Source organism: Stenella coeruleoalba, assembly GCF_951394435.1.
Source record: "Stenella coeruleoalba genome assembly, chromosome: 2".
Classification (NCBI taxonomy): Eukaryota; Metazoa; Chordata; class Mammalia; order Artiodactyla; family Delphinidae; genus Stenella; species Stenella coeruleoalba.
In genome coordinates this window covers 53,035,608-53,061,847 of record NC_137147.1, presented here as the reverse complement: position 1 = coordinate 53,061,847, position 26,240 = coordinate 53,035,608, and the positions used below count along the sequence as shown (strand labels likewise).

Here is a 26,240-nt window from a genome sequence, read left to right as displayed (position 1 = left end):
GGCTCCGGACACGCAAGCTCAGAGGCCATGGCTCGCGCGCCTAGCCGCTCCGCGGCATGTGGAATCCTCCCTGACCAGGGCACAAACCCGCGTCCCCTGCATCAGCAGGCGGACTCTCAACCACTGTGCCACCAGGGAAGCCCAGAAGTTATTTTCATTGCATGTTCTGCTAGTGTAGATTTGGCCTATTTTTCACCTCTGAGTGATTGATTCTGGGGACAATGAGTTGCCTTTTCATTGCAGCAAAAGAGAACGATTTCAAATCATTGTGTGTAATCAGTCCAAGGGAGAGAAGCCAACCAAGCCTCTAACTTGAAGATATTTCCTGTTTCAGTTTTCATTTTATCTCTCTGATTCATCTTTTAATCACAGCAATGCTATTGTCTGATGGAAATGCAATGTTGGAAATTTAAACATGGCATAATTTAGTATATGTCGCTGAACCTCAGAAGAGAAAAATCTCTTTCCTTTCTCAGGCACCCAGCTACTTTTTAAAAAAATGACTACTTACGAGTTGAAATATCATTACTACAAAAAAAGAATGTGTAAGGTCACTCCAAAATGCACAGATATTCTTACCAGCTTTTCAAAGTAATTTCAAATGTGGTACATTTTCAGTTCTGTACTGATATTTGTTTTCCAAAGATGATTATTTGGATACAAATATAAACATGTTTGTATGTATCTTCATAATATTTAACGATATGTCTGCATGAAATAGATACATATAGAGACATACAGCAATATTAAAGCAAATTAAAGATGTACAGTAATATAAGCTTCCTTAGAATGGTTTATCTAGTATTTTTTTTTACTTAAATAATTGCTTAATGAACAGAAAAAAAAAGGAAGAGATCCATTTGAAAGCAAAAAACTGACAAATCTAAACTTTAATCTTCATAAATATCAATAAAAAATTCCCTGAGCTCATTGTTTCTTAAGCTTGTCTACACATTAGAATCAACTGGGGATCTTTTAAAACTTCAAAGCCCAGGACACATCCCAGCCAAATTAGATCATAAAGACATTCTTATAGAGTATCTTCTAAAAGGATTAGAGCTTTGCCTTTCACATTTAGGTTTTTAATTTCCCTAAGAAAAGTTGGAGTTCTAATTAACTTTTGGGACAACATCAGCATTCATTGAACCCATTTCTTGTTTTTGAGTTTCATTTTTTGAGTGCTTCTAACTATATATAAGGACTGATACTTTAGGAACTTTATTCTTTATTAAAAGTCTGTCAGAGGAAAAAAGGAGTATTTTTAATAAACAAAACTCATTCTATCTGCAGTTACCATATGATACGTGGAACCCTTTTATAAAGTAAAGTTACATAACAGGATCTCAGTGATCTTATTTTTCTGTATTTTGAAACACCTGGCTATTTTATCATAGTGGGGATTGTCATTACTCATCAATTATTATCAATGATGCTTTAAAAAAGACTGAAATAATAAGAAAGTAGAAGATTAATGGATTTTTTCTACAAGGCTCATGCTGAAATGAAAACAAACAAACCTTTGTCATTGAATCACTCTTATTTTTCTTATTGCCTTATCCAAAATATTGTAGCCATTTCTCAAAAAGTAAAGAAGATGATTCGAAACATCATCTCTGTAGTATTGTCTTACCTTTCTTGAACACAGTTGAGAATTTTCTGCTTATAATGGTGAAGAGAAGAAAATTTATGAAAGAAGAGTTTTCACAAATATGATATGAATCAGGAGATAAATCAGGTGGTGAGACAGCACCACAGTGAACCCTAGACTCTTAATAATGATGATGAAATAGATTCTATAAGCACAGTCTCAGCTATGAGTCTTCAGATTATGATGTCTGAGATGAACTTTCTCAAATTCAAGAATCAACAAGTGAACAATATATTTCTAAGGATAAATGGAAAATATGATATTCTCATTCAGTTAGTCATTCAGCTGGAATGACATCATCGCACAAAATTTTGCAACAAGAATCTGGACATTTTTAGGATGGACCTAGAGGATATTATGCTAAGTGAAATAAGTCAGACAAGGAAAGGCAAATACTGTATGATTTCACTTATATGTAGAATTTATAAAACAAAACAAATGAACAAACAAAACAGAAACAGACTCATAGATACAGAAAACAAACTGTTGGTTTCCAGAGGAAAGGGAGATGGGAGGGTTAGGCAAACAGGTGAAGGGGATTAAGAGGTACAAACTTCCAGTTATAAAGTAAGTCATAAGGATGTAATTATTACAGCATAGGGAATATAGACAGTAATATTGCAACAACTTTGTATAGTGACAGGTGGTTACTAGACTTATTGTGGTGATCAATTCATAATGTATATATATGTCAAATCACTCTGTTGTACACCTAAAATCAATATAATGTATTCAACTATATTTCAATTAAAAAAGAATCTGAAATTTTTTTTGAAAGGATGTGTGACAGTATTCTTTCATCTTTTATTATGTTTATTTACCAAAATGTTCTTGATATGCTCATAAGTGGACAAATGCTAAGAGTAAGACTGAAAAAAGACATTGGAAGGAAATAGATGGTGTAGACATGAAACAAAATCCACTGGTTTCATCAATCTAGTTCGTATTTATAAACCTAAAACTGAGACTACTTTCCAATTTTGGAGCAGAAGAAAAGCACCGTGAGCTGTCAAAGTTTCAAAAAACTTTTTCATTGTGTATTGATATATAAGTGCTAAAAGAAGAACAAGAAGTAATGACGAATTTGAAATTATTAGAGATGTATTTGCAATCTGGAACCAATATTTATAAGCTGGATATGTTCATCATTCATACATTGCAATAATGAAAAGTTGGTTTTATTCAGAAGATATTGTCCATTTTAGGTATATATCTTCAAAAATAGGAAAATATAGAATAAAATTTGGACTAGCCATGTTTAAATTCTCATTTAAATTTCTAATAAAATAGCCTCTAAATATCCCTTTATTCTTAGTTCTAAAATTATCCATGACATAAAAATCTAAAAAATTAAGATCTCTTTGGAACAAGATATTATATGGTGATGACTGTTTTTTTGTTTTGTTGGGTTTTTTTTGGCATACTGAATTTTTTTCCACAGTTGACACACTATTTTCCTAACACAACTGATTAAAAAAACCATGCTTCCCACTGTCCTTCACTGTCACCACTGCCATATATCTGCATTGTGGACATTATGTCTGTTTCTGGGACCTCTATTCTATTTATTTATTATAAATTTATTTATTTATTTTTGGCTGTGTTGGGTCTTTGTTGCTGCGCATGGGCTTTCTCTAGTTGCGGCGGGGGGGGGCTACTCTTTGTTGCAGTGCACAGGCTTCTCATTCTGGTGGCTTCTCTTGTTGCGGAGCACAGGCTCTAGGCGCACGGGCTTCAGTAGTTGTGGCCCATGGGCTCAGTAGTTGTGACTCACAGGCTCTAGAGCGCAGGCTCAGTAGTTGTGGCACATGGGGTTAGTTGTTCCACAGCATGTGGGATCTTCCCGGACCAGGGCTTGAACCCGTGTCCCCTGAGTTGGCAGGTAGATTCTTAACCACTGCGCCACCAGGGAAGTCCCTCTATTCTATTTAATTGGTCTGACTTCTATGCTGCCGTAAAATCTCACTGTCTTAATTACTTTGCTTTATAGGAAATCTTGATATTTGGAAAACCAGTCCTCCCTCCACCTTCTTCCTCAGCAGTAACTTATTTATTTTTAGTCCTTTGAGAAATTAAATACATTTTAGAATCTGCTTATATTTCATCAAACATAGAATTTTAATGATAACTGCATTGAATTAATAAATCACTTTGGGTAGCTTGACATCTTTATACTATTGAGTCTTTAAATCTACATACCTATTATTCTATCTGACCAGTCGTATTACTTTTCTGGAACTACCTTCCATCCATCCTTGTAATCACTCTGAAAAAACTATAGCCTATTTAGCAAAAGTTAGTAGTCCAGAGATAGGTTTTTGATAAAAGGTAAGAAAAGAGATCTATTCTCTAAGAATTTTGGAATTGGGATAGAGACAGATATCTTAAACTCAGTTGTTTTCTGAAGAGTAGAGGGATTTGCCTAAAAAGCAGAGGAACTGGTCTGCAGCATGAGAAAAAAACTGAAGGAAGTTACAGAAGGAAAGAATGTGAAAACAAAGAGAGACTGAGGACAGTCAACCCGCACATTTCAATTTGTTCATGAGATACAGCTGCATTTTTGTCCTTCTATTCTGTGAAATACATATGCTTATTAATAAAATTTTCTCTTTTCTGAAGCCAAATTAAGTTCAGCTTTTGTTTGCTGTTGAAACATTCATAATTATCACAGTTCTTTCTTATAGGCTATTTATCAATAATGATTATTTTTTAGGCATTACTTTTCCTTCAGATTCGTAATTCATAGTCAATTTAGAAATTATAGATTTAAGGACAATTTCATCATACTTTATAGAAAAGTTCTTAAGTGTGCTTATGAATGATTGGTAATAAAGTCATACAACATGACTTAGGAATTCTGGTAAAAATGATGGGAAGGGTTTGAAATTGTTAATTTGAAATAGCCTTGATTTTTGGAAAATATTTGTCTTTGAAAAGGACATCAAAAAATCTATGTCAAAAACTGATAATAGATTTTCCATTTATTGATGTTTCTTACTTTTTAAGAATAAAGGCCTAATCTAATAACTTCTGACTGGTAATCATATACTGCTACTTTGGGTTAATAATACTTTTACAAAATGAAATCTAGGTTTTAGTGTCTAATTATTATACCAACATTCATGGACAAAGTTGAAATAAATTTTGGTTAGAACACTGAAAACTTTTTTTTTGACACTGTTTTATTTTATTCAATAGCAGTCTGCTCACACATGGTCCAAGAACTCCCAAATACTAAGGCAAAGATTGGTCTTCAAACATCATAGCCAGTGATGCCATGCTTGCCTATGATCTCATCAACATAAAGCCACATCCACACCTCAGTGGCCACCAAACCATTCAGTAGAGCTTCCTTAACTGTGAGCTGTTTGAAGCTACCAGTTTGAGCACTATTGATAATGTTTTTCAAGCTCTGAATAGCTGTAGGGATCTCAGCAGGGGTTGGAGGAACCACTTAACCTTAGCACAGTGCCAAAATGTGGCCAGTCGAGGCTTCGAGTAAGTCACGGCAGCGTTGACCAGCACCGGGGCCTTCTCCATGAGGTTACAGACAAACTGGGCCATGGTTCTAGGATGGAAAGCCTGTCACCCCAAGTGGCCGACTTGAAAACTTTTAATTCTGAGCCAACATATGGATTTTTTAAGGAATATAAATGAGCTCTGTACAAATACATAAATTATGCTTATCTTCTGTTTACAAGAATAATAAATACAAATGCACTTAAAGCTGCCTTATAGTGAAATTCACAGCTTATAATATGGAATTAAGTATTGGTGAAACTTTAAACAGTGTTTGGAAAGCTGAGCGTTATTGAAGTAGACTTCTGGAAATGTTAGCTTTTTTTTTTTTTAAACAAAATTCACATTTTATTTAGGTGGAAATAAACTATACAAAATTGATTTTCTTCACCAAAAATAACAGCATTATTTTCTGTATTATTCCTTATAAGTGTTTCATAAAGGCAAAGGTATAAATAATCCTATATGCAAATATCCCAGCTCAAAATACCCCCCTAACTGAAATGATCACTTGAGTATGAAAGACTTTGAACAATGTTAGAAAAGCTACTTAGCAGGATATTGCAATAGACCAATGAGAGTTAATGGATCCTTGTGTTACTTATATATCTATTGGAGCAACAGAAATAATGAGTGGATGGATAAAGAATATATATTTGAGGTAGAACTACAAAGGACTTGCTGATGAATTTGATGTCAAGGTTTAGAGAGGAAATAATGATTACTCCTAGGTTTTTGGCTGAGCATTTGGTGTGTACAGTGGTAGCATTTCCTGACACAGAGAACATTGGAATAGAAATAGGCTTTCATGGGAGTGAAACCGTGCAACTCAGATTGGACTTGAACCCACGTGCCAGTACTCGAACCCAGCCTAAACCCAGATTGGGACTTGAACCACTTTTAATTAAGATCACACACCTTGTCTCAGGACTTAGTGAAACTCAGGTTCTTTATGTCTCATCACAGAAAGAATTCACTGAGAGACAAAATGATAGCCAAGTGGATTTATTTAGAGAAATACACATTCCATAGACAAGAATGCAGTCCATCTCAAAAGTCAAGAACAGCCTTGGGAGAAACACAGTCCACAGACAGAGTGTGGGCCATCTCAGAAGGCAAGAGGCCCTGAAATATGGCATGGTTAGTTTTTATGGGCTGGGTAATTTCATAGGCTAATGAGTGGGAGGATTATTCCAACTATTTCAGGGAAGAGGTGGGAATTTCCAGGAATTGGGCCACCACCCACTTTTTGGTCTTTTATGGTTGGCCTTGGAACTGTCATGGCACTGGTGGGTGTGTCATTTAGCATGCTAATGTATTACAATGAGAGTATAATGAGGTTCAAGGTCTACAGGAAGTTAGATCTTCTGCCATCTTGGACCTAATACCAGTTTTTGTCATGTCCTGTGGCTATGTCATTCTTTAAAGGTTTTGCCCTACACCCTTCCCTCCTGCTTCAGGAGTAGTACTGTTGGGGAAGCGACTTACTACTAGACTGTTAAATATTAATATGTGTGTGTGTGTGTGTGTGTGTGTGAGAGAGAGACAGAGACAGAGACAGAGAGAGAGAAGGAGTTTGGTTGACTGATTCAGGGGAGAATCAAAGTTAGAAAGGAGGATAAATGGGAGGCAGTTGACCAAGATGGCCTTAAAATTTCCCTCAGGTTGACTAAACTTAGTCAGGCTTCTGACTCTTAAGCTCCTGATCTCCCTTTTCCTAGAGCATTTACTTTAGAACACTTGTAAATTCCCCTTAAGATATAAATCTTTTTAAAAGCCTTTTGCCAGTTTTATGACCCATGAATGACTTTCTCAAGGACCTGAGGGCCATCCCTTTGAAATGTAATCATCAAGGAAGGTAAAGTCCTTATCTCTCAGTTTCTAGAGGAAAGCAGGAACCTAACTTCAAATGGGCTCTAAATAGCAAACACAAATAGCCTAATAAGAGTTACACATTTGCAAACTCAGACATAACTCACTATACTCAACATCTCCCATTGATTAACCTTCCCTGTAACTTCTCTTAAAGTAATGGAACATGACATTTGGGCCCTTGCTACTGTGATCTGAGGACCAGCAACAGCAGCCTTCCTGGGTGCTGGTTGGAAATGAAGAGTTCAAATCCCATCCCAGGTCTACTAAATCATAATCTGCGTTTTTAGTTAGATCCTCAGGGGATTCATATACACACTAAAGTTTGAGAAACACTGCATTAGGTTACCTAGGGAGGGAAACTAGACTTCAAAGGCAGTGGGGGTCGGTAATGAAGAATGAAACAGTGGACTGGTTGTGTAGTTAAAGTTGAAATATTATTAGAGTGTGGGCTGCAGAATAAATTAGATGGAAGGATGGGCTAGCCTGGCCAAAGAGAGGGATGTGAATATAAGGTGAGTTAGTGAGGTTGTTGATAATAGCATGGTCAAATGTACAATCACAGTAGGGTTGGCTGGCAGTAATCTGGGGGCTAGATTTGTCTGTGAGAGGTCTTTAAAGGTTATGGCTGTCTAAGTAAGTATGTTGGGCAATGGCATGAGTATCAAATATTTTGTGTTTTTAAAAGTCAAGAGAAGGAAGCATGGTTTAGAAGTATCAATAACACCCTTGTGTTATCTTCCAGTTGTGAGGTACATATGAAAGGGAAATAAAAAAGTAGCCTTGTCTTGAGTGGGCTAGGTGGAGGCTGTGATCTCAGGAAAGAGCCAGGATTTAGATGAGACAGGAGTTGGCAAACTTTCTGTACAGGTCCACCTAGCAAATATTTTAGGCTTTGTAGGCCACCTGGTCTCTGCCACAAGTACTCAGCTCTGCTCTTATAGTGGGAAAGCAGCCATAGACCTTATGTAAGTGAATGAGTGATTCATTAAAACTTTATTTACAAAAAATAGGCATCAGGCAGAATTTGACCTGGCTGTAATTTGCAGAGTCCCGAGTTAAGGTATCAAGGTAAAGAAAGTGATGATGATGATAGTATGGGGATATTTAATCCTGGATTTCAGAGGAATCTAGAAAACACTGGGATGCTGAAGAGCTGTGGTAGATTTGTGTCAGGTTAGGAGATATATAAAGCAGTGTGGCACAAAGTGTGAGTGAGCTGGGATTTCTGCTGGTAATGTAAATAAAAAGCAACATGAGGCATGGAAAACTAGTCCTGATATTCTTTAAAAATTTTAAATTAACCACATATTTCACAATATTTTATACATACACAATAATATATTATAAACTATATAGAAGCTATATAAAACAAGATGAAACTCATGTGTCCAGGTTAAGGAACAGGATGTTAGGAATATTTTGAAGCCCCTGTGCGTCCCCTCATATTCTTATTCATCTCCTCTTTCCAAAGGCGAGCTCTGCTCTAAATTTTGTGTTTATCCTTTCCCAGTTTTTCTGTACCTGGAACTCAGTTAAAGGACAAATCTAGAATTTAGAAGACTGAATAGAGACCTCTGGAGAGATTGAGAAATTTCTCTCCCATAGGTGTGTATTTATATTACAAAGGCAGATAAAATCTGATGTCAGTCATTCATTTACATTCCAAAGGGTTAAAAATTGGGAAACTTCCTCTTCACTTCCCAGAGAAGATTTGTTTATCCCAGGAAGATAAAGTTTATTTCTCTCTCTCTGGAGGAGAGGGAGGCAGCTGGGCAGTGTGTAATCCCTATTTGCTCCCAGAATTATAATTTTGGGGTTTTTCTCCTTTGGGGCAAGAAACCTCCTTTGTGCACTTGCAGGCCCAACCATATGGCTCGCATTGCATCACCTGGAAGGGGGAAAATGAGGTATGGGGAACAGATGTGCTTACTGTCGTATTAATAATCTTCCCTGATCCAGAAACCTCGTGTTTGTTTTCAGGACAAAGTAAACGAATATAGATATCAAACACCTGCCATCATCAACAGCAAATACATATTCTTGTCAAGTGTGCCCTGGGTTCTGAGGGTTTAGAAGTCCTATTTCTCCAAGGTATACAACAGGTTCACCATGGACACAGCAAGAGCTTTATTGAATTATAAGCTGTGTCATCTGCCTGGAACTTTGGACTTCCCCTGTTCAGGGGCTAGCAGATGAGAAGATTCATCACAGGGGCAATCGACTTGCTTTATCAGAAGGTAGGGCTGCTGTTACACAATAGGGACAGGGAAGAATATGTTTATGTACTTGGGCACTGCTTGATAATTCCTTATACAATTTTAATGGTCAGTGGACAGGTGTAACAGCCACAACCTGAGAACATAATGTCCAAGGCTCAGACCCCTCAAGGACGAGGGACTATGTCACACTACCCAGTAAGAAGTGCTAGTCTAGGAGAGGAGAATCTACAATGGGTGGTAGAAGACAGAGATGATGTCAGTTATAATCCTGACAGCAGCTGCAGTGGTGATGACTGTCATTTGTCCCAGTGACCGTCCTTTTATAAGTTTCCACTAGGAAAAGAAGCCTGTAATCCTCTATGAGCCACTCCCAGAATTTACAAGGATATTCAAGAAGCACAAGGAGTAGACTTTAGTGGACTCTATGCTGCACTGCCAAGATCCTTCTTTAAGATTGAAGGACTTATTCGCTCAGCCTCTGGGGGCACTCCTGTCAGACAGCCCTCAGTTGTCATCTCGCCCAAAGTCATATTCCTATCTTGGGGCAGCCCACATCCAGTGACTGTTCAGTGCAGGAGTATAAAGGCCTGCTCCTACTGGCCACCTTCTCCCTCTGCCCCTCCTCCTTTCTTCCGTTTCCACAGCTGTTGATTCCAAGAGTAGCCTCTTATCACTCCCCACATGCTAATTTCAGTCACTTGGTGTGCTTTGTTGGGAACCCCAGCAATAACACATAGCAGTTAATGAATTATTTTTAAAATACGTGTCTGAATGATGTGTTACTTTGAGGGATAAATATTGAAAGGGTCAGTTTATAGAAGTTAAAAAGAAATATTCTTAAAGTTAGAGTTAAGGGGAAAATACAAAACCTGCTGGCAACATTGACTGGAGCTTAAGCACCTGATACAGCACCTTCCCTCCAGGAGGAATGAAAATTCACAGAGTATGGGACTTTTGCTTCTCAACTGTGTGGCAATAACGGTAGCAGTGACTTTACCCAGGAGCTTGTTAGGCTATCAGGTTCCACCCCAGAGCTACTGAATCAGAGTTTGCATTTTACAAGATCCCAAGGTAATTCCTATCCAGTGATTTAGACCAATGATTCTCAACCCTGACTGCAAAATAGAATCACCTATGAGCTTTGAAACAAATGCTTATGCCTATGCCTCATTCTAAATAAATTCCATTAGAATCTCTGGGATATGGTGTCCAAGCATTAGTATATTATAAAAGTTCCCAAGGCCTTTTATAATGCATAGCCAGATTTAGTACTCATTGATACAAAGGGTCTTTAAGATTTCTTTTCCCCTTTAATGTCTTAGGTTAGTTACAAATGCCTATGAAATCCCTTTGGATTCCCATTACTAAGTCTCCATTTTTCTCTTAGAATTTTTAAGCTGTTTATCTCATTTCCATTCTTCCAACCTCAGAAAATCAAAATCTGAAACTGTATACTGATCAGTTTGTTTATTGTCTGATTCTAGCCTCTAGAAATTGCAGCTTTCTATCCTTTCTTCTCAATGGACTATGGATAAGGTGAAACTAATAAATGGCCATAAAGCTTAGCTTCCAGGTACAAAATCAGTGCTCATACTCACTCCTTTCACAATGCTGTTTCAGTTTGGTTAGAAGGATTTTTAATTTCAATGTATTTTTTGGGTCAGTCAATGAAGTTTGGCCCCAAGACAAATCATTCAATCTTTTGTTCCTTCCCAGTGCTTTGAGACATAGGACCAAAGAAAGGGATGAAAGTAGATAAATAGCGACAATGGTATGCAATTCCCAGACCACTGATTCTTGCTAAAGCAAACAAGTACAGAAGACAAGTGGAAAAAAAAAGCCCATCACTTCATTCTACATAAAATAGGAGATAATTCAAATAGATTGAATTATGTAGACCTGAATAAATAACATTATTTTAATAATAAAACACACGTATTACATAGCAATTTTAAATATGCTTGGTGTGTAGGTCTTTTTCCACATGTTCTAGAAACCTTTCATTGACTAAAATAAACCAGTGAAATATAGGAAAAGGACATAATAGTTTAATATTTCGAAGTTATTTAATGATAAATGAAGAAAGTCTATCAGTATGTCTAAATAGAAGTTTATTTGCATGACTATTCCTTGTACACTAAAGCCCATGTGAAAACAAATATATATTTAAAACATACGTTAGATCTAGGAATATTTTATCGCTGTCAAGGTGAGAGAACAGAAGAAGAAAATTTTGCTTATGTAAGTGGAAAATTTATCAAACTGCTATTAAAATTTGGAATTTGGCAGTTTTGTCATTAGTATTATTTTTTAAATTATTTTAAAAGTAAATTTATTTATTTATTTTTGGCTGTGTTGGGTGTTGGCTGCTGCACACGGGGCTTTCTCTAGTTGCGGTGAGCGGGGGCTACTCTTCGTTGCGGTGCATGGGCTTCTCACTGTGGTGGCTTCTCTCGTTGTGGAGCACAGGCTCTAGGCACGCGGGCTCAGTAGTTGTGGTGCACGGTCTTAGTTGCTCCACGGCATGTGGGATCTTCCCGGACCAGGGCTCGAACCCGTGTCCCCTGCACTGGCAGGCGGATTCTCAACCACTGCACCACCAGGGAAGCCCCTGTCATTATTATCTTTTACTTAGGAAATAATTTTTTTTTTTTTCTGAAGAGAGAATACATTAAGATTCTCATATGGGAGAGAATCAACCAAAGGTCAAGAAAAGAAACTTCTTCACAAATTATAACATGTGTGGTAACTTACTTAAACATTTAGTGACTTCAGGTAACTATGCATATGCAACCAGATGTTAACACTGGACCTGATGTTACTGTCGGTTGCCTGTATACATGAGTGATCAAATCCTCTGCTTGAGATGGTGAAAGGGAAACCTGCAGGAATGGCCACTGCACATTCACATGGAATTCTGCATTCTTTGGCTTTTTATACAAACTCTTTTAAAGATCATGATATCTCAACATGTATTCGGGACTATTTCCACTTTTAAGGAGTGGTAGATTATCACTCATCTTTTTAGACCTTCAATTGGCTAAAAAATACTGACTGGCTTTATTATATATTTTCTTTCTTTCATTTCCCTCTCCTCCCCAATGTAGATAATTCCTTCCATTGGCCTTAGCCATCTAAAATTTCTCATAATTTTACATTCATATACAGGTATCCTGCAGGCAGTTATTTCCTTAGTGTGTTTGTGTTTTCCCCTATCTTACAGTTGCCTTGACCAAAAGAAATGAGAGACCTAGAGATAATTTTTTTGAAATAGTTTGAAAATAATTTTGAACTGGAATACTTTATATCTTGTTTTCAAATTCTAGCAAAATGATACTGTCATTTTTCTGACTATATACATGCCTAAGGAGGAAAATTCAGAGCTTATTGTAAGAGTCACACTGGTCTTGTAGCAGCATAGACATATTATATTAACTTTGAAGACTTGAAATTATATCACTATAAGTTAACTACCAAGATGAAAACTTGTTAATTTGATTTTACAGGTAATGGAAGATTGAATACATTTTATGAATACTTGTGAAAATTCAACATGTAGAAAAAAATTCATTTATAGTCCTCTAAAAACTCACGAATGGAGTTGTTTCACCTTGCGAATAACGTCAGGCCCAACTCTTTTCAGAGTAAGAAGTAATATTTACCATTTAGCTCAAAGGAAGGAGAAGGAATCTCATTTGTGTTTATGATTGAGAAATTAAGTATTTGTTAGCTTGTTGAATAAACTTTTGTCATTAGGTAACCTTTTAAAATGTGTTTCCTTCAGAAAATTGAAATCACTAAATATCTGAAATATAAAAGGGATTTATAAGAAGGGAGGCTTTATATCAACAGGGTATGAAACTTCAAGTATTTTGATAATATGCACAATTTAATTATTACAGCCTTTTAAAGACCATGTCAAAACTTCAGTTATTTCTAGCTGTGGCTTCTGCCCTCAAGTAGCATGTTAATTAATTAAACATTTTGCCTACGTGGGTTTTTGCCCGTAGATATTAAAGAGTATTGTTTGGGCAGTTTTCAAGGCTACTGTTAAAAATTATAGAATCACAGAATCATTGGCAGAGTCCAGTCGTGTCATGATGTGATGACAGGTTCTCTGACAGCAGAGCTTAGGGAAAATACTTATGTAAACAGCTTTCCCAGATTAAGAGAAAAAATCCTGTTACTCCTTTCCCCCTCTGCTCTTGCTCTTCTTATCTGTTAATTTTTCTTTCCACTATACCAACAGCAGCCTGGTAGCTTTAGAAACTAAGTGCTTTGGCCTCATGAGACAAGAAGCTTATCAGACTTTTCAAACTTGAAAACCCATTCAGTTATCAGCAAGCCAGTGACTGTCACAAACAGTATGTGCTGTGAATCACCACAAAGAAATGAAAAAGGTCCAAGTAACAAGTGCTCCAAAAATGTTTTCTGCTTCATGCTTAATTAACTCAGATGATAAGTCTTTGATGCATAAACATGTGAACGTTTTCACCAGAACATATTGTCAACAACTCAGGAAAACATTATGGTGCAATAAGCTTTAGAGATAATTCTTTGCCTTTTGTTAATGTGTTTTGAATCGCAAACATTAGAATTCAGCCCTTTCAAATATGATGAAAAGGCCATGATTCCTAGAGCAAAATTAAAATCAGTATTATTTTTATGATTGCTTTCATAATTAGGAGTTAGTTTTTGGGAGAAATCCAAAAATATTGATATGCTTCAAAATCTCTAAATCCTGTTCTGCTTCCATAAACCATATATTTTCTTTTATCATATACTACTTCTCATAGAAAGTACTGGCAGAGATTCTGTCACTTTAGACATTATAGTTAAAAGTAGATAGATTCTCTCTGTAAAACAGCCATCTATCAGCACAATCCTACCTATGTGGGAACATTTTAGAGTTACTCGATGAAAATATAGTGTCACTAATGTTTCCTTGTTTGTGTATCCCAGTTTTATATTCCTTAGCATATAGTAAAAATTCCAAAAAACAAGGCTAAAACAAAAGGCAGTAATGAAAACAAGCATAACTGAGAATTCAAAAAGCTCTATGCAAATGGAAAAGCATATTGAAAGCAGTAAAAATGAGTAGGGGTTTACTCTCGGCCATATTTTCTTTTAATATTATGTTTTATAGGTTTCTAAAAAATATAAATACATATAGGGCTTCACATTTTTCCAATGTGTTTTAAGTTGCAAATGGCATAAGGAAATAGTGGTTTTTGTAAATCCAGAACATGTCAGCACCTATTAAAATGTGTAGATGTGCAGCACAGATACAAATATTAATTGCTGATATTCATTTTTAAATAACCAATTTAAAACTAACCTATAAGTTATGGAGACTTGACCAAAACTCAGATTCTTTCTTATATGTTTCTTCATAAGAAAGATGATTATTTCTCTGATTCTATACAAATCAGACCTTAAGAATAAAACTAGGTCTTCCAAAATTTGTAAAACTATATGTGAAAAATTATTTATCTAAGCTTATATAAGTGTTATCTACCATTGCCAACAATTCTGATCATGAAGTGGACTGATGTATACTGAGCATCTATAGTATAAATCTATTAAATACCTGCTTCTGTAGATACTGAGAAGGTTCTGTCTGCAAACTTTTTCTCTCTCTTTTTTAAATATTTTATTGAAGTATAGTTGATTTACAATGTTGTGGTAATTTCTGCTGTACAGCAAAGTGATTCAGTTATACATATATTCTTTTTCATATTCTTTTCCATTATGGTTTATCACAGGACATTGAATATAGTTCCCTGTACTATACGATAGGACCTTGTTGTTTATCCATCCTATAAATACTAGTTTTCATCTGCTAGTCCCAAACTCCCAGTTCTTCCCTCCCCCCTTGGCAACCACAGGTCTGTTCTCTATGTCTGTGGGTCTGTTTCTGTTTCGTAGATATGTTCATTTCTATCGTATTTTAGATTCCACATACAAGTGATATCACATGGTATTTGTCTTTCTCTTTCTGACTTACTCTGCTTAGTATGATAATCTCTAGGTCCATCCATGTTGCTGCAAATGGCATTATTTCATTCCTTTTTATGGCTGAGTAATATTCCATTGTGTGTGTATATATGTAAACACACCACATCTTCTTTATCCATTCATCTGCTGTTGGACATTTAGGTCATTTCCATGTCTTGGCTATTGTAAGTAGCACTGCCACAAACATAGAGGTTCATGTATCTTTTTGAATTATAGTTTTGTCTGGGTATATGCCCAGGAGTGGGATTACTGGACCATATATCAATAATAATTCTATTTTTAGTTTTCTGAGGAACCTCCATACTGCTTTCCATAGTGGCTGCACCAGGTTACATTCCCACCAACAGTGTAGGAGGGTTCCCTTTTCTCCACACCCTTTCCAGCATTTGTTATTTGTAGACTTTTTGATGGTGGCCATTCTGACCAGTGTGAAGTGGTACCTCATTGTAGTTTTGATTTTCATTTCTCTAATAATTAGCGATGATGAGCGTCTTTTCATGTGCCTGTTGCCCATTTGTGTGTCTTCTTTGGAAAAATGTCTATTTAGGTCTTCTGTTTGGATTGGGTGTTTTTTGCTTGTTATTGAGTTGTATGAACTGTTTGTATATTTTGGAAATTAAGCCCTTGTCAGTCACATCATTTGCAAATATTTTCTCCTAGTCTGTAGGTTCTCTTTTCATTTTGTTTATGGTTTCCTTTGCTGTGCAAAAGCTTGTAAGTTTGATTAGGTTCCATTTGTTTATTTTTGCTTTTATTTCTATTGCCTTGGGAGACTGACCTAAGAAAACATTGGTACGATTTATGTCAGAGAATGTTTTGCCTATGATCTCTTCTAGGAGTTTTATGGTGTCATGCCTTATGTTCAAGTCTTTAAGCCATTTTGAGTTTATTTTTGTGTATGGTGTGAGGGTGTGCTCTAACTTCACTGATTTACGTGCAGCTGTCCAACTTTTCCAACACCACTTGTTGAAAAGACTGTCTTTTCCCCATTGTATATCCTTGCCTACTTTGTTGAAGATTATTTGTCCGTAGGTGTGTGGGATTATTTCTGGGTTCTCTATTCTGTTTCATTGATCCATATGTCTGTTTTTGTGCCAGTACCACACTCTTTTGATTACTGTAGTCTGAAGCCTGGGAGGGTTATTCCTCCTGCTTTGTTCTTTTTCCTGAGGATTGCTTTGGCAATTCTGGGTCTTCTATGTGCAAACCTCTTCTCTTCTCTAGCTACACTGTATAGGTGAGGATTCTGGTTTTATTGATAATGTCAAATATCTTTCCAAAGAGGTTGTACCAGTTCATACTCCTGTCAGAAATATGTAAAAGTTCCTATTGATGAACATACTCACCTATATTTAGCATAATAAGACTTTTTAATTTTTTGTCAGTGTAACATGATATTTGATCATTTCCCTGCTAAAGATTAGTGTATTTTTATATGTTTCTTGCCCAATCATGTTTCCTTTCTGTAAATGCATCTTTATGAATTTGGCCATTTTTTATTTCAATTTCTTTCATCTATCCTATATTTACTGTGGGAGAACTTTTCATGTTATATTGCCAGTCCCCAGTTTTATGTTTTGAAATATCTTTCCCCATTGTCTTTGTGGTAATTTTTAATAAACAGAAGTTCTTAATTTTAATAGAGCCCAATTCGTCAAAATTTTCTTTGTGATTTTGTGCTTTTTTGTTTTAAAAACTCCTCTTTAGACTTGTAAAGTGAGTCTCTTAAATTTTCTTCTAAGAGTTAAACATTTTTGTCTTTCATACTTTTGTCTCTCATACTTAAGTCCGTAATCTATCTGAAATTGATATGAGTGTATGAATTGGCATACTCTTTTCTTGATGGAAAACAATATACACCTTTGTCATATATCAATTTTTTTGTGTGTAGTTTATTTCCAGTCTCTCTCTTCTTTCATCAGTCAGTATTATACCATTGTGTTAATAATACAATATTTTAGTGATATCATATGTTAAGACCTATTATAAATCTAGATCATCCTTGTTCTTATTTTTCAGGAGTCTTGATTATTTTTGGCAGTTTTCTCTTTCATCTATTAAAGGTTTTGACTAGGATAACAGATCAATTTTTGGAGATGTTTTATTTTCTAGTATAAAGCTTTTCCTGATTATAAACATGGACTAGATCTAGGTCTTTCAAAATTTACTCAGCTCCTCTTTTATTGTTTTTATAACCTGTAACTTTCTATAGGTTTTATAATATTTTTACATCATTTGTAAGATGTATTCCTTGAAACCTTACTTTTTTTCATGATAATGTAAGTGGACATGGATGGACCTTGATGTCATTAAGCGAAGTGAGATAAGTCAGACAGACCAAGAAAAATACTGTAAGATATAATTTATATGTGGAATCTAAAAAAAAAAAGAGAACCCATAAAAAGAGAGAGTAGAATGGTAGTTACCAGGGGTTTGGGGTGGGACTGTGGAGGAATTGGGGAGATTTGTTTAAGGATACAAACTTTCAACTAAGGGACAAATAAGTCCTGGAGTTCCAGTCACCAGCATAGTGATTATAGTCAACAATAGTCAACAATATAGTTTACAATACAATACTGTATTATAAACTTCAGAGTTTCTAAGAGACTAGATCTTAATTGTTCTCACTACAAAAAAGAAATAATAATTATGTGACATGATGGAGGTGTTAATTAACACTACAGTGGTAATCATATTGCAATATATAAATGTATCAAGTCAACATGTTGTACAGCTTAAACTTACACAGTGGTATATGTCAATTATATCTCAAAAGATTAAAAATAATGTAAATGGCCTGTTACTTTCAGTGAATTGAGAAGACACTATCAGAGTTCAAGCAGAGGAGTGATATGGTATGAATTATATTTGAAAGAGATTATTCTGGCTGCTTTATGAATAGACGAAGATAGGAGTCGGGCAAAGCTGGAGTAAGGAGAACCATTCAGGAGGTTATTACTATAATCCAGGAAAAGATGATGATGACTTGACTGGGATTGTAGAAATAGATATAGAGAAAAGTAGTGAGATTCTGGATATATTTTGAAGTTAGCAACAACAGGTAACAGTGATTAATTAGATATGAACTGTAAAGAAAGAGAAAAGTCATGGTGGACTGCAAGGTTTTTAGTTTGAGAAATGGAAAAGGTGAGGTTGCCATTTTAGGAAATGGGGGAGACTGCAACAGGAATAGGCTTGGGTGGTAGGAATACAGGGAACTCAATTTTGGAAATGTAAGTCTGAGATCCCTCTTGGACATTCAAGTTGACATGTTGGGTAGGCGGTTGGATGTAAGAGTCTGGAGTTTAGGGGAGAAAACTGGGTTGGAGATAAATTTGGAGGTCATCCAGTTAATAGGATTTTCCCAAGTCCTGAGACTGGATGATATGACAAAAGAACTTAGTATAAGTTTAAAAAAGGTAAGAGCTCTAAGGACTAAAGCCTGTTGAACAATATTTAGAGATGTGGTCATAAGGAGCAACCAGCAAAGGAGACTTATAGGGATCACCCAGAGATATATTAGAAAAAGTCCTTTTTTTTTTTTTTTTTTTTTTTCCTCCCAGTACGCGGGTCTCTCACTGTTGTGGCCTCTCCCGTTGCGGAACCAGACGCGCAGGCTTAGCGGCCATGGCTCACGGGCCCAGCTGCTCCGCGGCATGTGAGATTTCCCAGACTGGGGCACGAACCCATATCCCCTGCATTGGTAGGCGGACTCTCAACCACTGCGCCACTGGGGAAGCCCAAAAGATAGAATTTTGATATAGAATCTGAATACCTCAACTACCAGTTTCTCTGAATACACAAGAGCCTAAAATGTACACCTGTTGCTCAACTTGAACCTTACAATCTGTCACAGAACTCCTCGTGTTCACTTGAATTACATCTCTTATAAGGTCCAAGTTTGTGTCTCATTGTTGCAAACAGGTATTTCAAATTTGGAAAAGAATGGCGGTGAGGATGGGGAGGAAGAGAGAGTATAACTTTAGACGGGATAGGTGTGATAATTCAAAGAAAACAGTCCATCTAATTTTCTGGAATCTCCAGAGCATATGATTCCTTAGGTCTGAAACAGAACCAGGGTCCCTTGCTCTTTCCCTGTGTGTTACATATGTAACACTCACAGGCTGGGAATAAAAACTGGCTACTCTGCCACCAATGCCATTTTTCAGAGAGATCCTCGCTTCCTTGAATGTTCATGCACATGAAGCATGCCTGCTCCTTTGAACTCATGTATAGTTCCTTTAAACTATCACCTGTGACACAGGCATCCTAATTTTGCTGCTTTAACTACATATCAGGGGCAGTTCCTAACATGCACAGAGCATCTGGGCGAAGTACCATTTACCACTTCTTTCAGGAGATAATCTATTTTCCTTGTCTTGGTGGAGGGGGATGAATTTCCTTGCATTTACCTTCTGGATGAGCCACCAATCAGCCGTTATGAAACTTAAGACAGTTTTAAAGCTGCCGTGGACAACAACGAATTAGAGAGGAAGGAAGGGGGAAGTGGCGATGGCAAGAAACATTGATCTGAGAAACGCATGTAAATCATCAGTGGAACTGTAAGTTCTCTTAACAAATGCATTAAAAATAGTTTTGTTTTCTGTAACCAAGTTTATGTTTCCGTACTTTAAAAAGAAAGGATTAATAAGTATTTACCATCAATTTGCTTAGTTCATCTAGCTTCACGTTCGACAGAGAGGGAAACTGGGGCTCTGAAAGAATAAACTTGGATGGGATCTCTGCCAGAGTCAGACACCTGGATTGACAAGGTCTTTTCCTTGGGCCACCACCTGCTGGGGTTGTGATGTCACAGTGGCAGGGCATGGACAGCCCACCCTCCCTCCTGTCTCCCGCCCTCATCCTGTCCCCTGGCCTTTCCCTGAGATCTGGCCTGACACCTACTTCAGAATAAAGAGCTGTAAAGGGTGCTGGCCCAGGACAGGGGTTCTGGAGTTGAAACTTCCACTTTCTGCCAGGAGCTAAAATGCTATTTTCCATCTTTATCTGAATTTCTCCCACGGGCTTTAAAGAAACCCTGAAACCCAAACCCATACCAAGCTTTTCCTCTCTTCCGCATCCCATACTCTTTGGTTGTGTTCAGGCAGTTTCTCCGTAGAGTAAAGTGTTTTCATGGATTTGCCTGAGAAAAAACCTCAAAGGAGGCCAGGTTTGTCCAGTGAAGATCCTTCTGAGTTCTCATGGTGGCTCTAACCCCAGAAGCTTCTCTATTTGTCTTACCGAAAACTGCTGTCAGGAAGGAATTCACACTGAAGCTTAAAGGGCCAGTTGAAACTAATGCCAATAATAGCTGACATTTATTGAGTGAGACAATATGCTCAATACTTTACATGCATTATCTCATTTAATCCTCACCGGCAACTGTTATTATCCCCTATTTATAGATGAAGTGGAGAGCTAGGTAGCATGCCCAAGGTCACACAGGTGACCTCTCTAAAGCTGGAAGCTATGTTTTTTAACTATAAAGGTTCTGAGCAGGAGTGTGTGTGTGTGTGTGTGTGTGTGTGTGTGTGTGTGTATACTTGTGATAAAATTCACCACTGTAATTTTAGAGTGTACAATTCAGTGGCATTCAGTACATTCACAATAATGTGTAACCATCACCACTAGTTCCAGAATTTTTCATCACCACAAAAGGAAATCCTGTACTCCCCATTCTCTGCTCCCTCCAGCCCTAGGCAACCACTAATCTAATATCTGTCTCTATGGATTTGCCTCTTCTGGCTATTTCCTGTAAATAGAATCATACAATATGTGGCTTCTTTCACTGAGTATAATGTTTTCAAAGTTCACCCATGTTGTGACATATATCAGTACTTCATTCCTTTTTATGGCCGAACAATATTCCACTGTTTGGAGAGACCACATTTTGCTTATCCAGTCATCTGTTGAGGGACAGGTGTGTGTACTTTAAAAGAAAGATAGCCTTTATCCTCAAGGAATGAATCTCTATGGTGGGATTTCAAGCATAACATCAAACTGGAGATAAGAGAGTTGGCAGCAAGGGCCTTTCTCAGAACTTTCAAGTCACAATTTAGAAATCACTTGTTCTGTGACTAGCTCTGTGGGAGTGGCAGTGAGGCCGGATGTCTAATGGTACATGCTCCCCACAGGCGTCAAGGCTTCCAAACCACTTCTGCCTGGTAGGGAGGTTACTACAGGACGGCATCTGGCAGGCTCTTGGAATCAAAGCTTACATCTCAGGCTACTCACCCCCCATTTCACTGGGGGAGGACATGTCATAAGAATAAGTAGGTTTCCACACACAGGCTGTTTGCACAAGCATAAAGGAAGGGAGGATCTGAGTGATCCCCTGGGTAATTTAATCCTCACGTCAGCCCAACTGCTGTCTTGGGTTCTCTCCATAACATGTATACACACATAAACTTAATTACGCAACTTCTAATAATGCACCAAATAGGTCTTCTTAAAGGTAGTTAGATCAGTCCAGTTTGAAAACATTTGGTTGGGCCAAGCTTTCTTTGTGAGGCTAAGTACTGTAGTGGTTCAGAACACAGGCTTTAGAATCAGGTAGACCTACATTCAAATAGTGCCTCTGCTACCATTAGCTCTGGGAATTTAAACAGGAGATACAACCTCAATTTCTTCACCTATAAACTGGGAACAGTAGTTAACAGTACCAAACTCAGTGCATTCTTACCACCATATGTGAAGAATGCAGCATGGTGCCTAGGAGAAGCAATTTTTAATGTGATTATTAAAAATCACCGTCGTCAACTTTTACTGAGATTTTATGAAAGGACAGACTAAGGATCGCAACTGCCAACTCTACGTTATTCGATACAATTAAACCATGAGCTTAAATGGTTCAAATTTATCCCATCATCTTACATTCCTATAGATTTCATCCAGTAGCTGAATTTGGGGGAGGAAAAGAAAAAGGACCCACACAAAACTTTCCCAGTTGAAGACATTTTTATTTCGGTACGCACCTGGGTCCCTGGCAGGATGGGCCTGTCCTCCGCGGGAGGACATGTTCTCCCCCTCCTTTGGGAGAGGATGGGGGCCCTGCCCTGAGGGGGCAGCTGGGGGATGAGGCAAAGGGCTATGTGACAGTGATAGGTCACAATGAGGCAAAGGGCTATGCGACAGTGATAGGTCACAAAGGGCCCAGAGGATAAATAGGCTGTGCCAGGGGGTTAGGCTGAGAAAGTGGTTACTTCTCTCACTAGGACTGAAGTTCACCACAGCCTCTTGGGGAGATAAAAACCCAGAAGCAGAAGTGAGGGGAGGCAGAGGGGGAGCCTACCATACCTCTCTACACACTTGAAGAGATTCAGCCTGGGGTCCAGGCACCCTACAGCGTCCCCGCTGTGATCATCTGTACCCCTACGCACGCCCCTGCCTCTGGGGGACCCTGAGGCAAAGGTGGGGCCTGTGGGGCGGGCTTGGAAGACCTGCTGTAGGGCCGCCTGTGTGTTACTTACGAGCACCGCAGCTCGCTCTTCTGCCAGTGAGGCCGAGGGAGGGAAGAGCCAGGGGCCCACCTTAACCGCGCTGCCTGTCGTGATCAAAGACAGCCATGAGAGGGGACACTCTGCTCCCATATCACACGGCCCAGAGCAGCACCAGCGTGGGCCTGCTCAACACCACCACGGGGAAGCTGCAGCAGCAACTGCGCAATGGCGAATATGACATGTTCAAGTACGCACCGATATTCGAGAGCGACTTTATCCAGATCACGAAGAGGGGAGACCTGATTGACATGCACAACTGTGTCTGCATGGTGACCGTGGGCATCACATCCAGCAGCCCCGTCCTCCCACTCCCAGACACCATGCTGCTGGCCCGATGGGCCACCGACTGTGAAGAGCACGCTGAGCACAGCCAGGCCGCCAAGGGCAAGAGCCACGAGCCTGCAAAGACCTTAGAGCTCACCAGGCTCCTTCCCTTGACGTTCGTGAGCATCTCCACTCACAATCGCGAGAAACAACAGCTGCGCGTGCAGTTTGTCACTGGCCGCTCCTGGTACCTGCAGCTGTGTGCCCCTCCGGACGCACAGGAAGACCTCTTCACCTCTTGGGAAGAGCTGATTTACCTCCTGCGACCACCAGTGGAGAGTCTCAGCCGCACCTATGCCGTTCCAGCCTGGGACATGATCGACCTGCCTGTGTTCGAGGAGGAGGAGGAGGACGGCAGGAGCCCGGCAGTGGAGGATCTCCAAGAAATGTGGGATCAGGACCAGGTGAGCATCTGCAGCATCCACACGTGCTCTGAGCTGTCCGGGGCCACATCTGCAGCTTTTGCTGGTGGGGAGGGGATCCAACTGGACTCCCACAAGTCCGATACCATGCCCGATGTGGCCACCGCAAAAGCAAAATCTACAGTGCTTGACAAAGCGTCAGCGTCGTGGGCAGTGACAAAGGTGGAGACAGCAGGGGTGGCAGGAGGCACCGCAGCGGGTGCTTTGAGCGTGGCAGTGATCAAGTCTCCTGCCCCTGAAGAGCAGAGCACGGCCACAGCAGCCACAGCCAGCAACGGTCCAGGAGGAAGGAAAACCCACATAGCCACTGGGGGCACTGCCAGAACATCCCCGAGGAGCAGGAAAACGGTGCTGCGAACAATTCAGGGTATGCTTGGCAGGTGCCGCGAACTGTTCAGGGTATGCTCCCAGCACGTCCACCAGTCTCTCCCCAGAGGCCGGCGTGACTGTGGTCGGAGCAGAACCCACCAGCAAGACTGCTGAAGGAAGAGCCGACGAGGAGGACGAGGGGACCCTCATCTCAACCTTGCCACAGGAAGGCAAAGTGAGTGAACAGGATGGCAGCTCACAGAGGGTGTCCCAGGCCCGCAAGGGAAGAAGGGAGAGAAGGGAGCACTGGGGAGAGGACAGAGCTCTTATGAGCCCCTCGCTCTGCAGTTCAGTGGAAAGCCACCACAAGGCAGCGGGGAACAAGACCATCCAGAAAGCAGCTGGCCCGTGCTCAGGCGGCGGCAGAGCCACTAGCGATGACCAAAAGGACAAAGGCCACGGCAGCCCGGGGGTCAGCGAGCAGGGCACTGCTCACAAAGGCATCAGCCGTGCTCCCATCACCAACAAGTCCAGGACCTCGCACAAATCGGGCAGGAGCTTATCTACAGTGAGTTCAGGTCCCACCACCGAGAGACTCAGCAGGATCAGCTCTTTCTTCAGGAACGTCAGAGCCAGTCTTACTACAAAGACAGTGGCCTCCTCACGCGATAAATATGTGAGCATCCTGGCGAAGCCAGTGGAAGGGACCCGAATGGAGGCCGTCGTAGAGACAGCAGAGAGTGGCCAGGGGCTGGAGATCACTGGAGGTGTGACATCTGACACCATGGAGCCAGTGACCGCTGAAGCCCATCAATAGGACCTAGAGCTGGGAGCTGCAAAGGGGACCAGGGCTCAGGGAAATACCCCTGGAGAGCCCATTTCAGCTTCCTTACTGCAATTTAAATAAAAAAACAAACAATCTGAGAATGCATGCAGTGTTTTGTCTGAATTTCTAGGTCCCGAAGCCCAGCTGTAGCCTCACAGTGGATTCTGTGATGTCAGCTGTGCCACAGTCTGAGACCCAGTGTCCAGTCAAGGGCAGCCCCACCTCACACACATGCTCAGCACCAACAGCAGTGCTGCATCTGGCCTCCACTCCTTTCTGGCTTTGCCCCCCAGGGCCATGGCTCAAAGTCAGACTATGGTCTGGGAAGCTCTCCTTCACTATCCCCCTATTCTTTTTATAAACACTTATTCCCCCTGAAGGTCTGTAAACAAAGCAAGTACAGGACTCATGTCCCCTCGGGCTATTCAGTGGATAGAAATAAGTATTAGCTAGCAATCAGAACCGCAAGCACTCTCATCTAGACTAGCTGTTCCCTGCCCAGGTATTAGCTCGCAATCAGAACAGCAAGTATTAGCTAGTGTGCCATCGTAAGCATACCACTCGATCACATTTCACAAGATAAGCAACCCCACGAAACTAGCACCTGGCGAAGAATCAGAACATCACTGCAACTCTGGAAGTGCCCCCTTGCAGTCACTCAAGGGTAACCACTACCCTAGCTTTCAACACCATAGATGAATGTTGTTTGCTTTTTCAACTTTACATACTGGAATCACATAGTATGTACTCTTTGACTCTGGTTTCTTTCCCTTAACATTATATTTATGAGGTTTGTGCATGACTTCCCTGGCGATCGTCCATTTATTTTCACTGCTATACAGTATTCCATTGTGTGGTGATACTACAACTTATTTTGTTATTGATTTAAGTTATCAGTTTTGGGCTATTAAAATAGTGCTATTATGAACATTTATATACAGATCTGTTGGTAAAAATATACATAAACTTCTGTTCGGCATATACATAGGAATGGGATTGAATATATGCGTATGTTCAGCTTCTGATTATACTGCCAAGCTATTTTCCTTCCAAAATGACTGTGGAAATAATAATTCCCACCAGGAATGTATTAAAGTCCTGGTTGTTCCACATCCTTGTCAACATTTGATACTGTTTAGCTCTTTCCATTTAGCCATTCAGGTGGGATATAGTGACTTTTCTCCCTTTTTCATGATAAAAATATACTGAAAAATATATAATTGGGCTTCCCTGGTGGCGCAGTAGTTGAGAGTCCGCTAGCCAACGCAGTGGATGCAGGTTCGTGGCCCGGTCCGGGAAGATCCCACATGCCGCGGAGCGGCTGGGTCCGTGAGCCGTGGCCGCTGAGCCTGCGCGTCCGGAGCCTGTGCTCCGCAACTGGAGAGGCCACAACAGTGAGAGGCCTGCGTACCGCAAAAAAAAAAAAAAAAAAAAAAATCAAGTAATCAGCTCAATAGATGCAGAAAAAGCATTTGAAAAAACATCAATAATCCTTCACGATAAAAATGCCCAGAAAACTAAGAACAGAAGTGAACTTCTTAAACTTGACAGAGGGAAATTCTGAAATAAAGCTACAGCTAA

General features: G+C 39.5%; 1 protein-coding gene and 1 pseudogene across 2 annotated transcripts; one reads left to right on the top strand and one right to left on the bottom strand.

Moving 5' to 3' along the window:
- Positions 1 to 4,424: 4,424 nt before the first annotated feature.
- On the bottom strand, positions 4,425 to 5,212 carry LOC307183033 (ATP synthase subunit g, mitochondrial-like; annotated as a pseudogene). The gene has a single exon. The product of its transcript is annotated as an ATP synthase subunit g, mitochondrial-like (transcript).
- Positions 5,213 to 22,771: 17,559 nt separating this feature from the next.
- Positions 22,772 to 25,701, top strand: LOC307182259 (Golgi-associated RAB2 interactor protein 4-like). Its single transcript, XM_079913487.1, is given in 2 exon segments — positions 22,772 to 23,929; positions 23,931 to 25,701. Coding segments are annotated over 2 exon segments (1,806 nt in total). The 5' UTR covers positions 22,772 to 22,843; the 3' UTR covers positions 24,651 to 25,701.
- The last annotated feature ends 539 nt before the right edge of the window (positions 25,702 to 26,240 follow it).